The 21,093-nt window shown below is 41.6% G+C and overlaps 1 protein-coding gene across 8 annotated transcripts in view; it reads right to left on the reverse strand.

Annotated features, from left to right (window-relative positions):
* ADARB1 (adenosine deaminase RNA specific B1) overlaps positions 1-21,093 on the reverse strand; it is a 136,355-nt gene that overhangs the window by 3,597 nt on the left and 111,665 nt on the right. For all 8 annotated transcript variants that reach the window (XM_050784424.1, XM_050784425.1, XM_050784422.1 and 5 more), the window contains one exon: positions 19,153-19,334. In XM_050784424.1, coding sequence (XP_050640381.1) covers positions 19,153-19,334 — 182 coding nt within the window. The remainder of the gene's footprint in view (positions 1-19,152; positions 19,335-21,093) is intronic.

Below are 21,093 nucleotides of genomic sequence, written 5' to 3' on the forward strand. Positions count from 1 at the left end.
CTGACCCATGGGTATGCACTTGTCTGACAGGGCAGGTGGGCAGAAGGTTGACAGAAACCTGGAATCATGAGACTTCCTGACAAGTGTGTCTTTTCTCACTCTGGTGCTGCCTGAGCGTGGATGGATGGAGCCACTTCTGAGACTAATGCAGGGTCCTACGAGGTCGTGCATGTGGGGGCTGCTCCTGTGTCACCCACCTCTGGCACTCATGCCTGCACATGCTCCCCTGCCACTGAGAGGCCAGGCATGTTCAGGTCACTGGCTTTGCATGTGTGACATCCATGATGCAATAGGAAACCCTAATTCTTAACAAGTGTCTTGAAATGGTTCACAAGAGTCTTGAAAAAGTTCATAGAAAATGCGTATTATGAAAAAACTTCACGGATTTCAAAATTGTTTGGCACCAAAATAAACTTGTACTAACTTGCTGACACATGTCTGAATAGGATCTAGTTTGAGGCACTGAGAAGATGAAGACATCTGTTTGAAAAGAGCTCCTATCAGAGTTACATGACTTCGGCCAAAACTGAAGCAAGAACAAACATCAAACAGGAGATTAAAATAGCTTTTACAAAGACAATCCTGAAGAAAATGCATAATCCCCCCTCAAAAAAGGCTGCCAAGAGGTGGAAGGGGCCCAGTCAGAGCACAGGCTGACTGGCCAAAGCACAGGCCATGGCAGCATTTTTGGGATGCTCAAGGCGTTTTGCTTGTCGGGTTCACATGGAGGCCAAAGGACGACAACATCTGCTTATGATGACAGTGTTTCGAGAAAGTGAGCCAAAGCTTTAGCAGAAAAACCCCTGGGGAAGCTTCGCCAGAGACCATCATGACAAAGCGCCTGTCCATTCCTCTCATCAAGCAAGGGCGACTGTGTGAGGGTTTCGACAGGAAATCATGAGCCATCCACTTTGTGGTGGTTGCAAATCCACCTCATTTGGCTCCTTCTGACTTCTTTTTGTTTCCTAATCTCAAAAATTCCTTAATTTTAGGAATTAAGGAATTAAGGAATGTAGGGCACCCTTTAGGGTACCCCTTGAGGAATTTTTCTTCAGTTAATAATGTAAGAAAGTCTGCATTGACATGGTTAAATTCTCAGGACACTCAGCTCTGTTTTTCTTTTTGAGACGGGGTCTCACTCTTGTCACCAGGCTGGAGCGCAGTGGTGCAATCTCGGCTCACTGCAACCTCCGCCTCCTGGGTTCGAGAGATTCTCCTGCCCCTATCTCCCAAGTAGCTGGGACTACAGGCACATGCCACCGTACCCAGCTAGTTTTTGTATTTTTAGTAGAGATGGGGTTTCACCATGTTGGCCAGGATGGTCCTGACCTCATGATCCTCCCACCTCGGCCTCCCAAAGTGTTGGGATTACAGGCATGAGCCACCGCGCCCAGCCACCATTTAGTTCTTTAGGGACAATCTAAATGGTTAGGATCAGCGCTTACAAAAATGTCTGGAATTTGATAGAGCTTATGTTGAGAAATAAAGTTTATATCTTTTAAAAAATTTTTATCTTTTAACTTTATGAACTTTTTGAAGTACCCTTGTACTTGTTTTCTTGCTGTGTTTAAACTGTCTCATCTTAACTAATCACAGGCTAATTTTGCAGGGTTGAAAGTTTTTGAAAAGATACTTGTATAACTGGGAATTGAATACATGTATCTCCATTTATATATTGAGCTTGATAATTCATATCACATGGATGTCACAGGCCACCAAAATCAAAACTAGTTTAGGATATGAATCTTTAGAACATGCTTAGAACATGGGCAGACTCATATTCTGAACCCAGACACTGAACTGTCAAGCCCACTGGCCAGAAGCAGCACACTGCACTCTCAGATGACTCAGTACAACTCACTTCATGTCCTGTGAGGCCACCTCCACCCCGTCACCATGCTCACTTGCTTTCAATGACCATTTATCCCTGCCTTGGAGAGATATTAAAATCCAGATGACAGTTTACTGCCAGAACAGTTTACTGTTCAGAGTAAGGAACCGGCAGAGTGTAGCAGATCCGCTGAACTGAGAGTCAAGGGAAACCAAGTCAGCCAGATTTCATAAGACAGAGCACCAGAAGGAAGAGACAAGCAGAGAAAGAGTGAGCCCTGGAGATACGCAGAGGGTGTCCTTGAATATCCTGTGGATCTCTCATCAGAGTATGCATGTTACTCAAGGCTGGGAAACAGCCTCCTGAGAGAATCGGAGGAAAAAGTGCCTGACATTCACATACAGAAGATACAGACATAAAGATATAAAAAGGCCTAAGCCAAACTTCTAGAGATGAAAACTACAATGTATTAGATAAAAAATACACTTGATGGGACTAACCACAGAATAGAAACTGCAGAAGAAAAGATTAGTGAACTTAAAGACACAGTAACAGAAACTATCAAAAATGAAACACAAAGAGAGAAAAGAGAGAAAAAAAGAAGAGAAAATCAGTGATATGGGGCAGGTTTAGGTAGGGTGAAATATGCGTAATTAGATTTCATGAAGGTGAGGAGGGAGAAGGGGGAACAGAAAATATATCTGAAGAAAGATGAATAAAAAACTTCCAAATTTCATGAAACCAACAAACCCATGGATTAAAGAATTTCAATGAATCCCAAGCACAAGAAACATGAATAAAACTATACCAAAGCACAACGGAACAAATTGTTCAGCACCAGTATTAAGAGAAAATCTTAAGCAAACCCAGAGAAAAACACACACAGAGGAATAAAGATAACAACACATTTCTTACTGGAAACAATGCAAACAAGAAGTTAGGGAAGCACTGTCTTTAAAGTACTTAAAGGAGAAAAGGACCCTGCCATTCCAGCAGAAATATATTTGTACAGCAAAATATCCTTCAAAATGAAAGCAAAATACTTTCCCAGACATATCAAAGCTGAAATAATTCATCACCATCAGACTCGTGCTACAAGGAATGTAAAAGGAAGTCCTCCAGCCAGAAGAAAAAATGATACCAAAATGGAAATCCAGATCTATATAAAGGAATGAAGAGCCCTGGAAATGATAGCTATGTGGATACATATACAAGGGGTTTTTTTCTTATTATTTAAATTCCTTTAAAAGATAATTATTAAGATGAAAATAATAATAATGTAATGTGGATTTTTTAAAACATATGCAAAAGTGTCTGAAAACAATACCACAAAGGTTGGGAATGGAAAAACGGAAGTATCCTGTTGTAAGGTTCTTTTACTATATGTGAAGTAGTATAATCTCACTTGAAGGTAGACTGTGGTAAGTTAAGAATGCATCCTATAAGCCCTAAAACAACCACCAAATTAACAAAAGTTACAGCTCAAAAGTCAAGAAGGAGTCAAAATGGAATCATCAAACATACCCAGTTAAGGCAAAAGCAGTAAGAAAATGAGGAAAAAGTGAACAAAGAACATACGAAACACACAGAAAATAAGTAGCAAGATGAAATGTAAACCTAATAATATAAATAATCACAATAAATGTAAATGCTTCAAGTACCTCAGTGAAAAGGCAGAGGTTGTCCATGGTCAAGATCCAAATATATAACCATATATAAAAATATGCCTATAAGAAACATATTTTTAATATAAAGTACTTTAAAGGGATAGAAGATACACTGTGCTAACACTAATCAAAAGAAAGTCGAAGAGGTTATATTAATCTCAAAGCAAATTTCAGAACAAATACTGTTACCAGAAATAAAGAGGGTCATCGTATAATAGTAAAGGAGGTCAGTTTATTAAGAGAAATCAACAATCCTAAATTTTTATGCATCTAATCACAGAGCTACAAAATACAGGAAGTAAAAACTCTAAAAAAGGGGAAGAAATAAACAATGTATAATTATAACTAAGAGATTTTTCAATCCTGCCTCTCAATAACTGATAGACCAAGTAGAAGATTGATAAGAATATAAAAGAAAATAAATAATATAATCAAACAACTTAGCCTAATTAACATTTATAGATCACTCTACCCCAAAGTGGCAGATTCACATTCTTTCAAGTTTTGTGGGACACTTACAAAGATAGATCATATTCTGGTCCATAAAACCAAGTCTAAACAAATTTCAAAGGACTGAAGTCATTAAATAAAACTAAAAAACCAACAACAGAAAGATCTCTGTAAAATCCCTAGTATTTTGAAACTAAATAGCAGACTTCTAAATAACCCAAGGGACAAAGTATTTCAATATAAGTGAAAATGAAAACATAACGTATCATAATTTTTAAATGCTACAAAAGCAGTAAAAAGGGTCTTCAAACAATGACTTCAGCTAGCACCTTAAAAAACTACAAAAAGATGGGCAATTGAAACACCACATAAGCAGAAAAAAAAGAAATAATTAAAATCAGAGGAAAAATTATTGAAATATAAAACAAAAGACAAAAATCACTGAACCTAAAAGTTGGCACTGAGAGATGATAAACAGAATTGATAAACTTCTAGCTAGACTGATCCGAAAAAAGACAAGAGAAGATACAAATCATCAATATAAGGGATAAGATGATATCATTAGAGATATCACAAATATTAAAAGGAATATTCTGAATACTTTAATGCCAATATATTAAGACAAATTAGATGAAATGGACAAATTCCCTGAAAGACAAATTACTGAGGCTTACTCAAGAAAAAAGATAAAAACAGATAACATGAATAGCCCTAAATCTATTATAGAAAAATAAATTGTAGTTAGATATTTTCTCACAAAGCAAACTTCAGGCCCAATGGCTTCGCTGGTGAATTTTACCATATATTTAAGGAAATAATACCAAATCCAAACGAACTCTTTCAGAAAACTGAAGAGAAAAAAATGTACCCCAACTCATTTTATACCTAACAAAGACATTAAACTAAAATGATAGACCAATATCCCTACAAATATAAATACAAAAATTCTAAATGAAATGTTAGCAAACCGAATCCAACAATATAGAAAAAGAATAGCACATAATAACCATAATGGTTATCCCAGGATGCAAGGTTGGTTTAATTTTTTTTTTTTTTTTTTTTGAGACGGGGTCTCGCTCTGTCACCCAGGCTGGAGTGCAGTGGCCGGATCTCAGCTCACTGCAAGCTCCGCCTCCTGGGTTCACGCCATTCTCCTGCCTCAGCCTCCCGAGTAGCTGGGACTACAGGCGCCCGCCACCTCGCCCGGCTAGTTTTTTTGTATTTTTTAGTAGAGACGGGGTTTCACCGGGTTCGCCAGGATGGTCTCGATCTCCTGACCTTGTGATCCGCCCGTCTCGGCCTCCCAAAGTGCTGGGATTACAGGCTTGAGCCACCGCGCCCGGCGGTTTAATTTTTTTTAACGTCACCATTAGCAAACTGAAAAATGAACTAAATGCTCATCTCATTTTTTGTTGTTGTTTCAGATGGAGTCTCACTACATTGCCCAGGATGGCCTCAAACTCCTGGGCTCAAGTGATTCTCCTGCCTTAGTTCCCAAGTAGCTGAGACTATAGGCCCAAGTCACTGCAATGAAAATAGTCATCTAAGAGCAGGAAAAAAACATCTGACAAAATCCAACACACGTTCTTGATTAAAAACGCTTAGTAAGCTATAAATAGAAAAAAAATGTCCTTAACCTGATAAAGGCATCTGTAAAAAACCTACAGCAGCCAGATATGGTGGGTCATTCCCATAGTCCCAGCCCTCTGGGAGGCTGAGGCAGGCAGGTTGCTTGAGGCCAGGAGTTCCAGACCAATCTGGGCAACACAGGAAGACACTGTCTCTATAAAAAATTTAAAATGAACCAGGCATGGTGGTACGCACCTGTAGTCCCAGCTACTCAGGAGGCTGAGACAGGAGGATCACTTGAGCCCAGGAATTTCAGGTTACAATGAGCTATGATCACGTTACTGCACTCCAGCCTGGGTGAAAGAGTGAGACCTTGTCTCTAAAACAAAAAACAACAATAAAAAACCCTACAGCCAACATCATACCTAATGGTGAAAGACTGAATGTGTTCCCCGAAGATGACATGTAAGAGAAGGATGTCTGCTCTCATTACTTCTACTCAACACTGTACTGGAGGTCCCAACCAGTGCAATAAGGATGTAGAATTGATGAGTGGATTATAAAATTTTTATGGAAATACAAAAAGGACCTAAGCAGCCAAAACAACTTTGAAAAAGTACAAAGTTGGAAGACTAACTCTACCTGACCTCAAAACTTATAATAAAACTATAGTAATCATGACAATGTAACACTGGCTTTTAGACAAACAGATGAAAGGCAAACAACAGAGTCCAGAAATAGACCCACATGTATATACACATGCCAGCTGATTTTTGACAAGGGCGCAAAGGCAATACCATGAAGAAACCAGGAACTTTTTGCTAAATGGTGCTAAATCAATTGGATATCTTACATGCCAAAAAAATGAACTTCAGTTCATACTTCATACCCTACACAAACATGAACTCAGGTGAAATATAGTCTTAAATGTAAAAACTGCAACTGTAAAATTTCTAAGAATACAATATAAGAAGATATCTTTGTAGCACTGACTTAAATATTTCTTAGATATAATATCAAAAGCATGATCCATCAAAGAAATTTTTATAAATTAGATTTTGTCAAAATTAAAATTATGTGGTTTGTGTAAGACACTATGAAGAAAATTAAAAGACAAGCCACTGACTGGGAGAAAACATTTTTTCAAATCATACATCTGATAAAGGATCTGTAGCTAGAAAATAGAAATAACTCTCAAAACAGTAATAAGATGTTAAACAACTCAGTAAAAATGTGCACAAGTTTTGAACAGTTTATTGAGGAAGGCACAGGGATGGCAAATCAGCATGTGAAAGGGCATTCAACTTCATTAGTCATCAGAGCAATGCAAATTAAAACCATGAGGGAATATCACTAGACACCTGCTAATATGTCTAAAACGACCGCAAGTACTACATTCTGGCATATCAGTGACAGAACTACAACTCTCGTACACTAGTGGTGGTAATGTAAAAATAGTACAACCATTTTGGAAAACAGGTTAATAGTTTTCTAAAAAGTTCCACATACACCTATCTTATGATTCAGCCATTCCACTCCTAGGTATCTACTAAAGAGAAATGGAAGTAAGCGCCCAAAGATTCATACAGAAATGGTCTCAGCAGCTTTGTAATATTAAAAGACTGGAGACAACCTAAATGTCCATCAATATTTCAAGGGATAAAAACAAATTGTGGTTTATTCACACAGTGCAATGCTACTTAGCAATGAAAAGGAATGAACTATGGATAAACTCAACAACATAGATCAATCTCAAAATGATTAAGCTGAGTGAAAGAAGCTAGACACAAATGGTGCAAACCTTATGATGCCGTTTATGTAAAATCCCAGAGAATGCAAACTCATCTGTATAGACAGACGGTACACCTTGGGGATGGGGAGGGGATGCAGGAGAGGGAGGGATTACGAAGGAGTGCTAAGACAATTTTGAAGTGGATAAGTATATTCATTATCTTTATTGTGGTGATGATTGCACAGACCTAAACATAGGCCAAAATGTATCGAATTGTATACTTTAAATATGCAGTTTATCATATGCCAATTATACCTCAATAAAGTTGTGAAAAGACATGAAAGATAATTCAAAAATTAAAAAAAAAATTGTTCTCATTAAAAAAAAAACATTTGCTCACTGCAGACAGTTCCAAAAATTTACACAAACCTTAGAAAAGAAAATTAACGCTATAAAACCCAGAGACAGCCACTATAATTTTGTGGTTCTTAAGCAGGTATGTTCAGTAGAATCAGATATGAAGCTTTAAACAATAAGCACACTGAATCCCACCTCTGAGATTCTGACTGGGTAGGTTTTGGGCAGGACCCTGGCCACTGTCTTAAAAAAAAAAAAGCAACAAAAAATCCTTCATGAGTCTTTCCACTTTTTTTTTTTAAGAAAAAGGGTCTTGCTCTGTCATCCAGGCTGGTAGGCAGTGGCACAATCATAGCTTACTACAATCTTGAACTCCTGGGCTCAAGCAATCCTCCCACCTCTACAGGCTCATGCCACCACACCCAGCTAGTTTTTTTGTTTGTTTGTTTGTTTTTTTACACATGGGGTCTTGCTATGTTGCCCAGGATGGTCTCCTGGCCTCAAGTGATCCTCCCATCTCAGCTGCAGAAGAGCACTAGAATTATAGGCATGAGCCACCATGCCTGGCTGAGTAATTCTTAAAGACTCTAAAGAATCTTAAACCCTCCCAAAACAATCCTTCCTTCCTAGATGAGCTTTGCCATTTTAATGCATACTCTTTTAGTGTATACACACATATGCATGGTGAGGATACATATTAATGAACACATGCTGACTTCCGTAAAGCACTGAGATGTTATGGATCCTTTCTGATAACCTTCTCACGGATAAACTATACTAACAGGTATAAAATGAAACTATACTTAGGTTCCTGGGCATATTGCTAAATTTGATTTTATAGTATTTCATTTAGGAGTCTTGCATCTATAGTCATAGGTAATTCTGTGGTTTTTATTTGCATTTTGTCCAGTTTTGGTATTGGGATTAGGTCAATTGCTCTTTTCCATGGCCTGGAAAGTTTATGGAGAGGCAGAATTACATGTTCTTTGATAGATTAAACCATCTGGGAATTTGCTGGAAGGTAATTTGTGGACAACCTTTTCAATGTCTTCCCTGGAAACTTCCTTTGCTATATATTGTATTTCTTTTTGGGTTAACTTTGATAATTTACATTTTCTTATTCTTTCTTTGTTGTTGTTGACAGTTTCAAATTTATAAGTATCAGAGATGAACAAAAAATTCTTTTGAAATCTTGATAATTCCAGGACCCCCACTGAATGCCTGAAACCACAGATAGGACCAAATCCTATATAACTATGTTTTCTTTCTCTACATACATACCTATGATACAGTTTAATTTATAAATAGGAGTAAGAGATTGACAACAATAATAATAAAATAGAACAATTATAAGAATATACTGTAGTAAAAGTTATGTGAATGTGCTCTAAGTACTATAGTATTTTCCAACCTTGGTTGACCTCCTGGAGAGGGAAACTGCAATAAGGAGTGGGACTGTACCCTCCTCCCCATCTGTGGGTAGCCCTCCATTTCCACTTGGTTACTTTTATCCGATATTAATTAGATAGCCCTGGCAGTGGTAGATCTGTTTGATTGTTCTTTGAAGTCGATGACTCTTAGTTTTACTATTTTTTTTTTTTTTAAAAGATGGAGTCTTGCTCTGTCACTCAGGCTGAAGTGCAGTGGTATGATCTTGGCTCACTGCAACCTCCGCCTCCTGGGTTCAAGCAATTCTCCTGCCTCAGTCTCCTGAGTAGCTGGGATTACAGGCGCCCACCACCATGCCCAGCTAATTTTTTTGTATTTTTAGTAGAGATGGGGTTTCACCATATTGGCCAGGCTGGTCTCGAAATCCTGACCTCCGGTTATCTGCCTCCCTCAGCCCCTCAAAGTGCTGGGATTACAGGTGTGAGCCACCATGCCTGGCCAGTTTTACTAATTTTAATCTTTTTTCTTCTTTCCTATATTATTCATTTCCTTCCTCCTCCCCTCTCTCCTTCTCACTTCTATTTCCTTCCTTCTTCCTTTATTTCCTCTTTAGCTTTGTTGTTGCTTTCCCTCCCAATTTTGGAAAAGAAAGGCTTAATTATTTTTTTTCTATTCATCGAAGGCCATGATCTCCTAAGGGTAAGTGGGGCTCCAATTCACCATTTTTGATATGTGTATTCTAAGTAGTCAGTAGTTTAAGTTCTGGTTTCTTGTCTGATCTAATAATTAGAAAAGTTTTTGCTTTTTTATTTTAACATTTTAAAAGTGACAGACTTTGCAGGAGAAACAGGACACCACCACCAAGCCTGTGCTCCTCAGTACACCCCTCCAAGCACAAACTTATACTGGAGTCTCTTTGTTCTGTCTCTCAAGAATTGTTCAAAATCGTGCCTTAGTTTCATTTGCTTCATGTCTAAGCCATTCCTTTCCCGAATAGCTTTTTTATGTTTCCTGGAGCTTCCACTCTCCTTTCCTTTTTTTTTTGTCCACAAAAGAAGTGTTTGCTTTCACCCTACCATTCAGAGCATTCAGCTTCTCAGTTAGGCTATTCATTAAAATAAATTCACCTTCTTCTAAAAACATTCTTTTTAGTGTTGTTTAATATGAATCTCTCTTTTAATTTGGAAGTTACTTTTCAGGCTTGCTGCTGAATTATCCTTTTCAATTGTACTTTGGATTTATAAGGTATTCTTTCTTAAATTCAAGTTTTCTCTTTCTTAGATGTCTTTTTCGTTTTGCTAGAGTATCCTCAAGTCATTTTGTTTTCTCCAAAAGCATATGTCCTCTGAATCCTTGACTATCTAAAAATTACCACTTTGTCCCAATGCTTGATTGGGTAGGAAATTCCACAATAAAAGTATTTTCTCTTTAGAACCAGAAAGTCATCTCATCACTCTGTTCTGACTTCCGGTGTCCTGGTAAGGATTATATAAATCTCTAATGTATTGCAGCTAACTTAGAAGCTTTTAGGATCTTCTCTTTGTCCTTGGTGTTCTGAAACTCCAACGGGATATACTGGGCATGGACTTTTCTCATTAACCCTGCTCGGTATTCAGTGCGTCCACTTAATTCCAATACTTGTGTTTTCCTCTGTACTGAGGAATTTTCTTCTGTTGTTTCCTCCTCCCTACTTCCTATTTTTGAAATGCTATTAAACAAACATTGGGCCTTCTGAATAACTTTCCACATCTCTGAAGGTTTTTCTCATAATTCTGCCTTTCTGTTCCAAGTTACCTGAGATTTATTTGACCTCACCGTCCCCCTGCCCTCATCAGAGCAAAAGCTCCATAAGGAAGAGGTTTTGTCTGTCCTGTTTACTGCAAAATCCCAACACCTAGAACCATGCCCAATGTACACTGAAAAAAATGGAATACTTTCTAGACCTTCAAATTAATATTAGATTTCAGCACTTACTAAGTAACATACAAATAAGGTTTATCATTACTTATTTCTCTTCTGTTTTCTAAATTGTTTCTGCTTTCTCTCAGTTGTTCTATTTTCTAATATAGATCTTTCTCTTTTGTGTTGTTTATTTTCCTCATAAGTTTGATAATCCAAGTTTGTAAGTAAAATATTTTTATTTAATACAAGCAGCTGGCATGGTTTCTTCTGCTTGTTTCTTTGATGTGCATTCAATTCTGCAGAAGGTCTGAAGGAAAACAATCAGCCAAGACCATGTCCTCATCCCAAGAACTCAGAGCTCCAGCACCGTCCTTCCCTGGTTGTTGGGGTGGTCAGTCAGGTGTGCCCTAACCACACACAGGGCTGGGCTGGCCTCATCACAGGCACTGGTAGGAGCCTCATGTCTTCCTGAGGTCACTGTTCCTGCATTTACTGATTGCTGCTGGGGTGGTTTTTAGCACACGCTCAGGTTTCTCCTGTGGCACAGTTTTGCCAGTGGAACTGAGGTCTTCGGTGGCTGTTACCAGCACACCCGCCCTACTTCCAGCATCTGCCTGCATGTTCTGAGTTCCTGCAGGTCCCTGAGCTGTCACTCTGTAGAGGCAGCAGCCCCAGGAGCATGTTCAAGGCCACACGCTTCAAGCAGACAGAATCAGGAAGGATTTCTTTCGCGGGGGAATGGCTAGAAGAGTAGGTATCCAGTTAAACTGTTGGGGAATCTCTGACCATAATGGAATTGAATCTTTCATAAACAAATGGATAATGCTTATATTATCTTCCTTGGCAATTCCATTACTTCTCATCAAAATAAAGGATTACTGTTGAATGATACTTAAACCTTAGAATGACAATATTTTTCACTAAATGATTAATTCACAAAAAGTGTAAGATCCTAATAGTACAAAACATTTTTTATATTTTAAGTTAAATCAAGTCCCACCTTGAAACAAAAATGGAGGAAATAAGGCAAAAAGAAAATAGCCCACGCTTCCAATACTAACCATATGCTTTTTCTGGGGCAGAAAGCCCCTAAATGGTCATAAGCGTATCCTTCTACGAGTCCCTGAGGCCAATGCAGTGTGAGGGCTGACACCAGTGAGATGCTTATCTTTCCGGGCTGCAAAGAGGGAACTAGGGTAATGAGTTAATCCCAGGCCGTGGTGCAGAAACCAATAAAAGCAAGAACAACTTGGCTGGTAATGAGAATCCCTCTGTTGTTGTAAATTAAGGGTGCTGAATCAGAGCTTTTAAAGCAAAAATACAGAGAAACTGTGAATTGGTCTAATAACTGCTACAATTAAAAAACTCAGAAGAGCTGGCATTGATGTTTTTTCTTATTTCTACCCTAAAGGTATTTTCCAATAGGTTCCTCATATAGTAGGGTAATCAAAGATGAATGATATACATAATGATTAACAATAGATATTTTAGGGTTATTATGGGTTCATGTTATAGAAACTATTAGACATTTATTAGTGGGTCAAGGAAAATGTGTACTTACAATCTTGACAGAAAGCGGCCTCTATTCTGCAAATAAGAAATAGTCAAGACCTGGGCATGAGTTAAAGTGTAAGGAAAACTCTGCACAGCACTCCCGCAGTGAGGATGATACAGGCCACGCAACACAGGGGGGAGCCTCTGAGCCCCTCTAGGTCCAAAACCAACCTGCCATTTAAGCTGAGAGCAGAGAACCTTTGAGCCTTTCATTGTGATTGTCTTAAGAAGGGCAGTCCTTTGAGCTGACAGAGAAATGAACACAATCCATGAGAATCTATACAGAGCAAGATGGCTGGGTTCTCCTGACCCTTCCAGCCCATTCCCCAGGGCTGCTCTCAGGCTTCCTCTGCCAGCTCGGACATGCCTTGTCTTGGTTGTCCACTAACCCCAGCCAGGTGCCAAGGGCTTTACACAGAGGACCTCTGGCCAAATAACACTCCTTTCTCAAAGGAGACCACAGGATTTTAAAACACCAGCTGTGGAAGGAGCCCCAGAGCTGTGGTCCTGAGTGAGGTGGGCTCATGTCCAGAGAGTTGCATGGGCAGGAGATGCTAACTGGATGTGGATGAAGGTGAGCAGCAGGTGGAGTGGGGCTGAGAGGCTCACAGAGATCCTGCCAGCTCCTCCTTTTCCTGAAGCAGCTCCCGGGGGAGCCCCAAGGCACTCTTGTGCCCTCTCTGTCCTCCATAGGAGGCAAGCCTTGGGGTGGTGAAAGATCGGATGTGGGTTCAAGCAGTACTTGTCCTATGGACAGTGGAACACGGCTGTGAGCTGCAAGTCCTGTGGTGTTTGCCAGTTGCGGCTGCTTCCACTGTGAAGGGTGACGGCGGGCCCGGCCCACAGGGCTGCGGCGTGGACTCAGGGACGTATGTAAGAATCTGGCTCCCGACTTGAGCACATGCACGCCTGGGAAATGGCCGGAGGATGGCAGTCAGTGAAGCATAACAATCATTATTTTTAAAAACCTTCAAAGGTGTCATTGATACAATAGGTAACTGTACTGTACCATTACAGTCATCCACACAGAGAATTTAAAAACAAGCACACTGCACTCCGTAGGATCTCGAGTTTAGAAGACACTTGGAGGTCATGTGGGTTAATCCTTTCAGCCAGAACCCGTCACCATGTCCATAACAACAATCTCCATCCAATTCCAACCTGAACACTTCCAGTCAGGGGAGCTTAATTCCTTTTAGGAAACTCTTTTCTAGATAGTTCCAATCACTAGAAAGTTGTTCTCCCAGTATGCAAAAGGAGAACTGAACACCCAACAGACATGAGGAACCCTAAATGCAGCCACTGAAAACCCAACAGAGATGAGGAGCCCCACATGGAGTCACTCTCTCAGAAAGGAGAACCAGAGCAAGAGAGGGAGCCGTGGGAGCCTGGTGCAGGGAAGTGGGCCAGGCATGAACTCCTGGGGAGCCTGCTCTGCAGGGAAAACAGTTCACTCCTGAGATGGTGACAGAGAAGTCAGGCATTCTCTTAGAATGCAGTGCAGTCAAAAAAGCACATCAGATGAGAGAAGAGACACCGGCTGCAGGACTGTGACTTCTGCTCAGCAGCACTTTCAGGGACAACAGAGAGGGCAGAGAAGATGCTTCTAGCAGAAGTGACAACACAGAAGGACATTTCTCGGAAGTGAAGAGTCAACAATCGAGATCAGAGGGTTCAGGGTAGTAAGTAGGAAAGAAATCCCAACAAACTAGCCACACACCTAGGCTTAATCTGTTGAAATTTCTGAATTTTAAGGAAGATAGATAAATTTAATGCTACCAGAGAGAAAACAAGGGGGTACCTTCTAGAAAGGAAAGAAACTCAAACTGGCTCTGTGACAAAGGGTGACCATGGAGGTCTTGACGTGTCCTGGGGGGAAGGACGAAGCCCAGACATCCGCAGTGCCCAGTCCACCTGGCGCACAGACGAGGGCCAGGTAAAGTCAAGATCCAGGGCAGCACACAGGCCTTTTCTCAAAAAATCAAACAAAAACAGCCAACCAAGAAATCACCTTGTCACCCCAATTAAGGATGTATTCCAGCAGAGTGAAAAATAAATCTGGATGTGGAGTTAAGGGCAGGGGCAACGGCTACAGAAAACTGGTCAGGAGAGAAACCAGGAGCCCTTACATTTTCATCCGATCAGTAGTTGATCATGTGACTTATTAAGAAAGGCTTTTAAAGAAAAAGCACAGTATTAAATGAGTTTCCAAAACTCAAGATGATGTCATCAGAATCTAGGAAGACGAGGATGGGAAGAGTGTGGAATAAAAATGAGCCCAATATTTCACCTTTTCCCAAGTTTGGATCTTTACAAATATTAATTCTTGATGCCAACATTTTTTCAAAGTGATTTAAATATATTTATTTTTAAAAATTGGGGTAACCACTGGTCAGAATGGAAATAAGGTTTAGAACTTCCAAATCACCAGTGGGAAGAAAGGGGAAAGACAATTTAATCAGTCCAGCAAAAGTAAAGGGGAGGAAAACAGAAAGTAAAATGGAAAGAAAAACTGTCAGCTGAAAACAATGATTCTGTACTTGGAACCAAGCTTGGTGGTCGTTCTCTTTTACAATGACTCATGGCACGTTCACTCCTCCTAGAAACCAGGGCAAGGAGGAAACTGACATTACCAACACCTCTTTCCCACAACCCCGATGACCGCTCTTACCTGGAGAATATGCATACACACACACATTCACACACACCCCCACCCACACACACCCACTCTCACACACGCGCACACAGGCACACACACACACTCACGCATTCACAAGCACACACACGCACATAAACACACACGCACTCACACACACGCACTTATGCACACACACTCACTCACACACACTCTCACAGTGATGTTCCTTCTCTCTCACTTCAGCCAGGACCTCATTAAAGCAGCTTGCCTTGCTCTTCCTGCCCATGATGTTGAATGGTCTTGGATGGACAGCAGCTTCGCAGGCACCTGCCTCCTTCCCGCCACACACCTGGGCCTGCTGCCAGCCCCGTCGGGTACCTGTGCTGTCCTCCCAGAGATACTGAAATGCAAGCTGTTCATGAGGACCCTACCCCCATCAAGCAGCCTTGTTTAACGTTTCATGCCAGCGTTCAACATGAAAACCAGCAGGATAGGGAGCCTTGTCGGATGACCCCAGAGCAGGCTGTCAACAAGGTCCCCAGAGCCATCGCATGAGGCATTTGGGCACCCTGCTCCTTCTTCTTAGGTTCTCTTAGTGAGTCTTGGATAACAAACTGGGCCAGTTGAGGAGCTCACACTCAGGGGATCAATGGACATAAATTTAGAAGCTGGAACTGTCCAGCTTGCAAGTGCTGGATGTGAAACTCATTTGAAAGAAAATTGAAGAAAGCTCAAGAGACTTCCGTTTCCACAGTGCTAAGCAAGGGTACCAAGTGTGCATACCCACAAAGGCAAAAGTTTCACAGCTTGGCACCAAGAACCTTTCTGAAAGTAAAACTAGTGTTCAGGTTGAAATGCAAATTAAATTCTTCTCACTTTAATCCTGACAGCATTATTTTTTTTAAGAGAAAGAAACACCCTATCCCTACATTTTTACTTTGATTTGCTCCCGGTTTCAGGTAATCTTTTCTGTGTATTCATTTATGTCCATTTTTGCTCCTCCCTCAAGACGCTACAATTCACTAGGCGCCTTCATACCTCGCTCTCTTTTTAACACGGGAATGACCTTATAATAAAATGTGAGGTGACAAAGTATAACACACACAACATGAGCTGTGATGCACAGTGCAGATGCACAGCAAGGGGGCCAATGTCCTGGTAGCTCCTCTTTCCAGGCCATTTGTTAAATGTAAGACTTTCCTTTTAATAAAGTTTTGAGGGCTTTGCTTTGGGACTCATTTTTAAAGAGTGTGACCTCCCAAATCTATTAAGACATCAACATTTGCCTCTCCAGATTTTTCTTATTTGGTTCCTTTTGTCTCCAGTAACACCCACAGCATTACTTGATTTCGACTTCAACTCTGAAGCAGAAGCATCTGCCCTCCCATCCTGCTCCATCCCCTGGCTCACCTAATTTCCTGCTACGCTGTCCTGCTGATTCACAGGAGTCCTGGTCTAAAGGTGTCTTCTCCAAAGCTACTTGCTTTGCTCATCTGAACTCTCTTCAGGGAAACAACAACAAAAACCCATTTCCAAAATAAAGCATTTACCAAAAATAAGATATTTCAAATAGTTTGCATTTTGAAATAGACTTTGGTGCTAGAGTGACATTGTTTATTGGCTCAGCATTTGAGTAACGTTCTGCCTCCTGGAGCTTGTGTGGTGTCCTTTTATTTTCATAGGACAGTGGCACATTTGTCCAGAAGGATTGCAAGGGGTACCCTGCCACTGGGCGTATGAAGAACCCAAGACACAGAAGCTGCCAAGGAGACAGAGCTGACGCAGGGTCACGGCTCTGACCCAGGCTCTCTCCGCTGCTGCTGAATCAGCTCGGCACAGCCCCCTGCAGCAGGGACCAGGGGAGAGGTTTGGTTATGTGCTTTAGGCTATTAAGATTAGAGATGATGGAGGCCAGGCATGGTGGCTCACCATGTAATCCTAACACTTTGGGACCCCGAGGCGGGCAGATCACCTGAGGTCAGGAATTCAAGACCAGCCTGGTCAACATGGTGAAACCCCGTCTCTACTAAAAATACAAAAATTAGCTGGGCGTGGTGGCACATGCCTGTAATCCCAGCTACTTGGGAGGCTAAGGCAGGACAATTGCTTGAACCTGGGATGCGGAGGTTGCAGAGCCAAGATCGCGCCACTGCACTCCAGCCTGGGCAATAGAGCAAGACTCTGTCTCAAAAAAAAAAAAAAAAAAAAAAAAATTAGAGAAGACATTGAGGAGGAAAGGATAAACAGCAGCATCAGTAACTCCGAAGTCTCTGTCTTGCAGACACCATTTTTCAAGGTCTTTTAACAGATATAAATGCTTTTCACATAAGTGAAATTGATAAAAATACACTGACTTTTATAAATGAGCTCCACTTTCAATATCTTAGAAAATTTCTTTAGCAAAATGATTCTGCCTTTGCAGATTTTAGTTATGGATGAGATATTGCTTAGACAGCGCTGTTCAACGAGGCCCTAATTAACAACTATTTTTGAGTATCACCTATGTGTCCCATATTCCACATGCAATGTTTTAAGTACCTATGCATATAAAAGGTGAGTGACAGCTAAAATTAAAGCACTCTTCCCTCAACTACAGAAGATAGAGAACAAAGAGGGAAATTTTTGGAATCATGAGAAATTCACACACCAACACACAACAAAATACTTCAAAAGACATTGATTGGTGCTACAATTTCAACTTACCTACCATCAGGTTTGATCTGTCTATTTCGTTTTTCTTAAAACACAATGGTTAAGTTAGGGAGCTGTAAAATTTAATTCAAGACAACTGTTTTTCCCCATCCCTGCCTCCTTCATGTGCTCTGACAGGCATGCTTTCAAATAAAATTCCACACTGCTTTTTCTCAAATAAAAGGCGTGCTAGTAGCCAAGCACTAGAAAACAAGGCAGCACACACACACGCACACACCCCCCAAAATAAACGTCACACACACACCCCCCCCCCCCACGCAAAATAAACGTGTTTCAGGTTAGGATTATGGTTTTAGTTTTGAGCTTTTAAAAAAGTAGTAAAATTATACATTTAAAAAGATAAAAATACCTTAACTGTGTCCTTTTAAATAAAGGTGAGCTTAGAAGTTAGGACCTTTGAATTCAAAAGTTCCTGTTCACTTTACTGTTAGCCACTGAAATTCTAAAAAAAGAAAAAAGAAAACCAGCAATGAAGGGCATCGAGGGTAGTGCAGACACCAGGGAGACAACCTCTGCCTGTCATTGGCGCCCCTGGTTACACTGTCACCACCTCTCGGAGCCAGCAGGGCCTCTCCAGGGAGCCCACGGCAGGCTCCAGGCAGCTCATCACTGTGGACACCCTGGTGGCTCCAAGACAGCGTAAACATCCAGGAGACCTGGCTCAGGGTGAGTCTGGGAAAGCCAATGCTGACATAATTTTCAGTGTCTGTGAGTCTCTGCCGCTGAGACAGGAATGAACACACTGCCTGAATGAGAGGAAAAGAGACAGCTGCCCAGCCCAGTCATAATTTCATTCTTTTCATTTTTCATTTCTTTCTTTTTTTTTTTTTAAGACAGGATCTCACTCTGTTGCCCAGGCTGGAGTGCAGTGGTGCAATCTTGGCTCACTGCAACCTTGACCTCCTGGGCTCAGGTGATCCTCCCACCTCAGCCTCCCAAGTAGCTGGGACCATAGGCGTGCCCCACCTCATCTGGCTGATTTTTTTGTATTTTTGTAGAGATGGGCTTTTGCCATGTTTCCCAGGCTGGTCTTGAAATTCTGGGCTCAAGCAATCCACTAGCCTTGGCCTCCCAAAGTGTTGGGATGACAGGTGTGAGCCCATCAATTCCTCTACGAATGGCTAGGTTTGTGATCGGTAAAGGAGATTAATCTTGCAGAGGGACTCACTTAAAAGGCCCTAGAGACAAGGCCCGGAGAGACCCAGAAAGATCACCTTGGGTCCCTTTAGAAGGACTCTCATGTTCTTCTGATAGCCACAGAGCAGCTCAGGTGGTGTTTTTTTTCATTCATGAGGATGAAAACATTGCAAAATCAAGACAGATTAAATCAGCACACTCCAGAGATACTTGCCACTGAGCAAAGGCTTGTTGAGGGTGTAGAGAGGTGGCAGGTCCTCTATGTTGGAGATCCGCTGGTACATGGCCCTGGAAAGGTGGTCCCCATGGTAGAGGCTTCCCAGGATGATGCTCGAGAAGTAAATGGGCTCCACGAAAATGCTGAGCAAGGATCCCTGGATGCCCACCACGTTCCAGCTGGAGGGAGAAGAAAGCACAGTCTTCAGGGAGCTCGGACTCAGTGCCGACGCGGCCCAGCCCAAGCCTGAGTGGTTACAGGGATGCACTGATAATTCTGCAGGATACCAACCAACTGACGAAGGAGCGAACAAAAGTAACAGACTGCTTTAGCAGCTTACGATCGCAAAGACAAAAATCTACTTAAAAGTTATTTTACGCTGTGATTTTCTTTACCATTACGTTTCCCATAATCAATGAGCCATGTGTGTTTCTTGTGAGAAAGTTGTGGGAAATATCAGAAAGGAAATTACGTATTTATTTCATTACAGCAGGTCCCCTTATCTGAGGTTTCACTTTCAGAGGTTTCAGTTACCCACTGTTAAGCATGATCTGAAAATACTAAATGAAAAAATTCCAGAAATAAACACTTCCAGACTTTAAATTGGATGCTGCTCTGAGGAGTGTGATGAAATCTTGCGCCGTCCAGCCAGGGGTGTGAACCATCCATGTTGCAGATGCCACTGGCCCGTTAGCGGTCACCTTGGTGACTAGATTGATGGTCGCAGCATCACAGTGCTTGCGCTCAAGTCACTCTTATTTTATTATTAATGACTGTTGTTAATCTCTTACTGTGTCTAATTATAAGTTAAACTTTATATAGGAATGTACTTACAGGAAAAATACCAGCACGTACAGGGTTCAGTCCTGTCTACAGTTTCAGGAGTCTACTGGGGGTCTTGAGACACATCTGCGGAAAAGCAGGGACCACTATACTTCTTTTAAAAATGATAGCTCTTCAAGGAGCCCTTCAAAACATTCAACTGCTTATTTCCTGTTCTCTGCAAGTGACAATGGCACTGAATGCACAGGGAGAGAGGGTGTGGGGTTTACAGCGGCTGCATGTGTGCAGCTGACATGCACGACACCAACTATGCACACCAATGGCAACTTAGGTATTCGTTATCAGGTCCAGCACACACATGCCTTCACAATATGCCTGTTCTCTCTTTCTGAGTCCCGCAAACAGCATGCTCTGCTCAGCCTGGGAGTTGCTGTGTCCAGAGCACCCTTTGCTGGGCACTATATACACATGGTGTGAGGTACTGGGGGGAGACACAGCCTAGGAGCTAAACAATAATGCAATGAAAAGACAAACAAAGAACCATAAATTGAGGTAAAATCAATTTGGAAGAAAGGGCAGGGTTCTGTGAAAAAGAAAAAGGGGTGTATGAACTTCAAGGAATGCTCCTGGGGTGACCCTGAAGCTCAGCCCCAAAGGAGGGGGCTGTGAGGCTGAGGGAGGAAGGCATGTCCCAACCTAGGGGGCAGGGGACGCAGGACAGCAGTAAGGGCAGCCAGGGCAGAGGGGCAGGGCAGGGGCCCCTGAGCAGCCAGGAGCCTGATGAGGGATGGGGCGGTATTCAGACGGCAGAGAGAGGCCAGAGAGAGAGAGAGAGCCAGCCACTCAAGCCTTTTGCTTACCTGCTGCCTGAGGCCTCCCTTCCCTGCCGCCCAAGCCCTCCACCCCGATTCTGACCTCCATGTAATTTACAGGTCCATGTCGGGTTATCCGCCCCATCCTACCCCAGCATGGGAAGAGGTTTCTGTCGGCTTTCTTTACTGACCTATCCCAGCACTCACAATATGTACCTGACACACACACAAGATCAATAAATGTGTCGAATGGACAAATCCTCCAATTCCTATGACACGTTCCTTCCACCTTCCAAAATGGAAATGAAAATGCAGGTTTCCCTAACTTACAGAAAAAGCATGA

The sequence above is a fragment of the Macaca thibetana genome, chromosome 3 (assembly GCF_024542745.1).
Source record: "Macaca thibetana thibetana isolate TM-01 chromosome 3, ASM2454274v1, whole genome shotgun sequence".
In the NCBI taxonomy this organism is placed as follows: Eukaryota; Metazoa; Chordata; class Mammalia; order Primates; family Cercopithecidae; genus Macaca; species Macaca thibetana.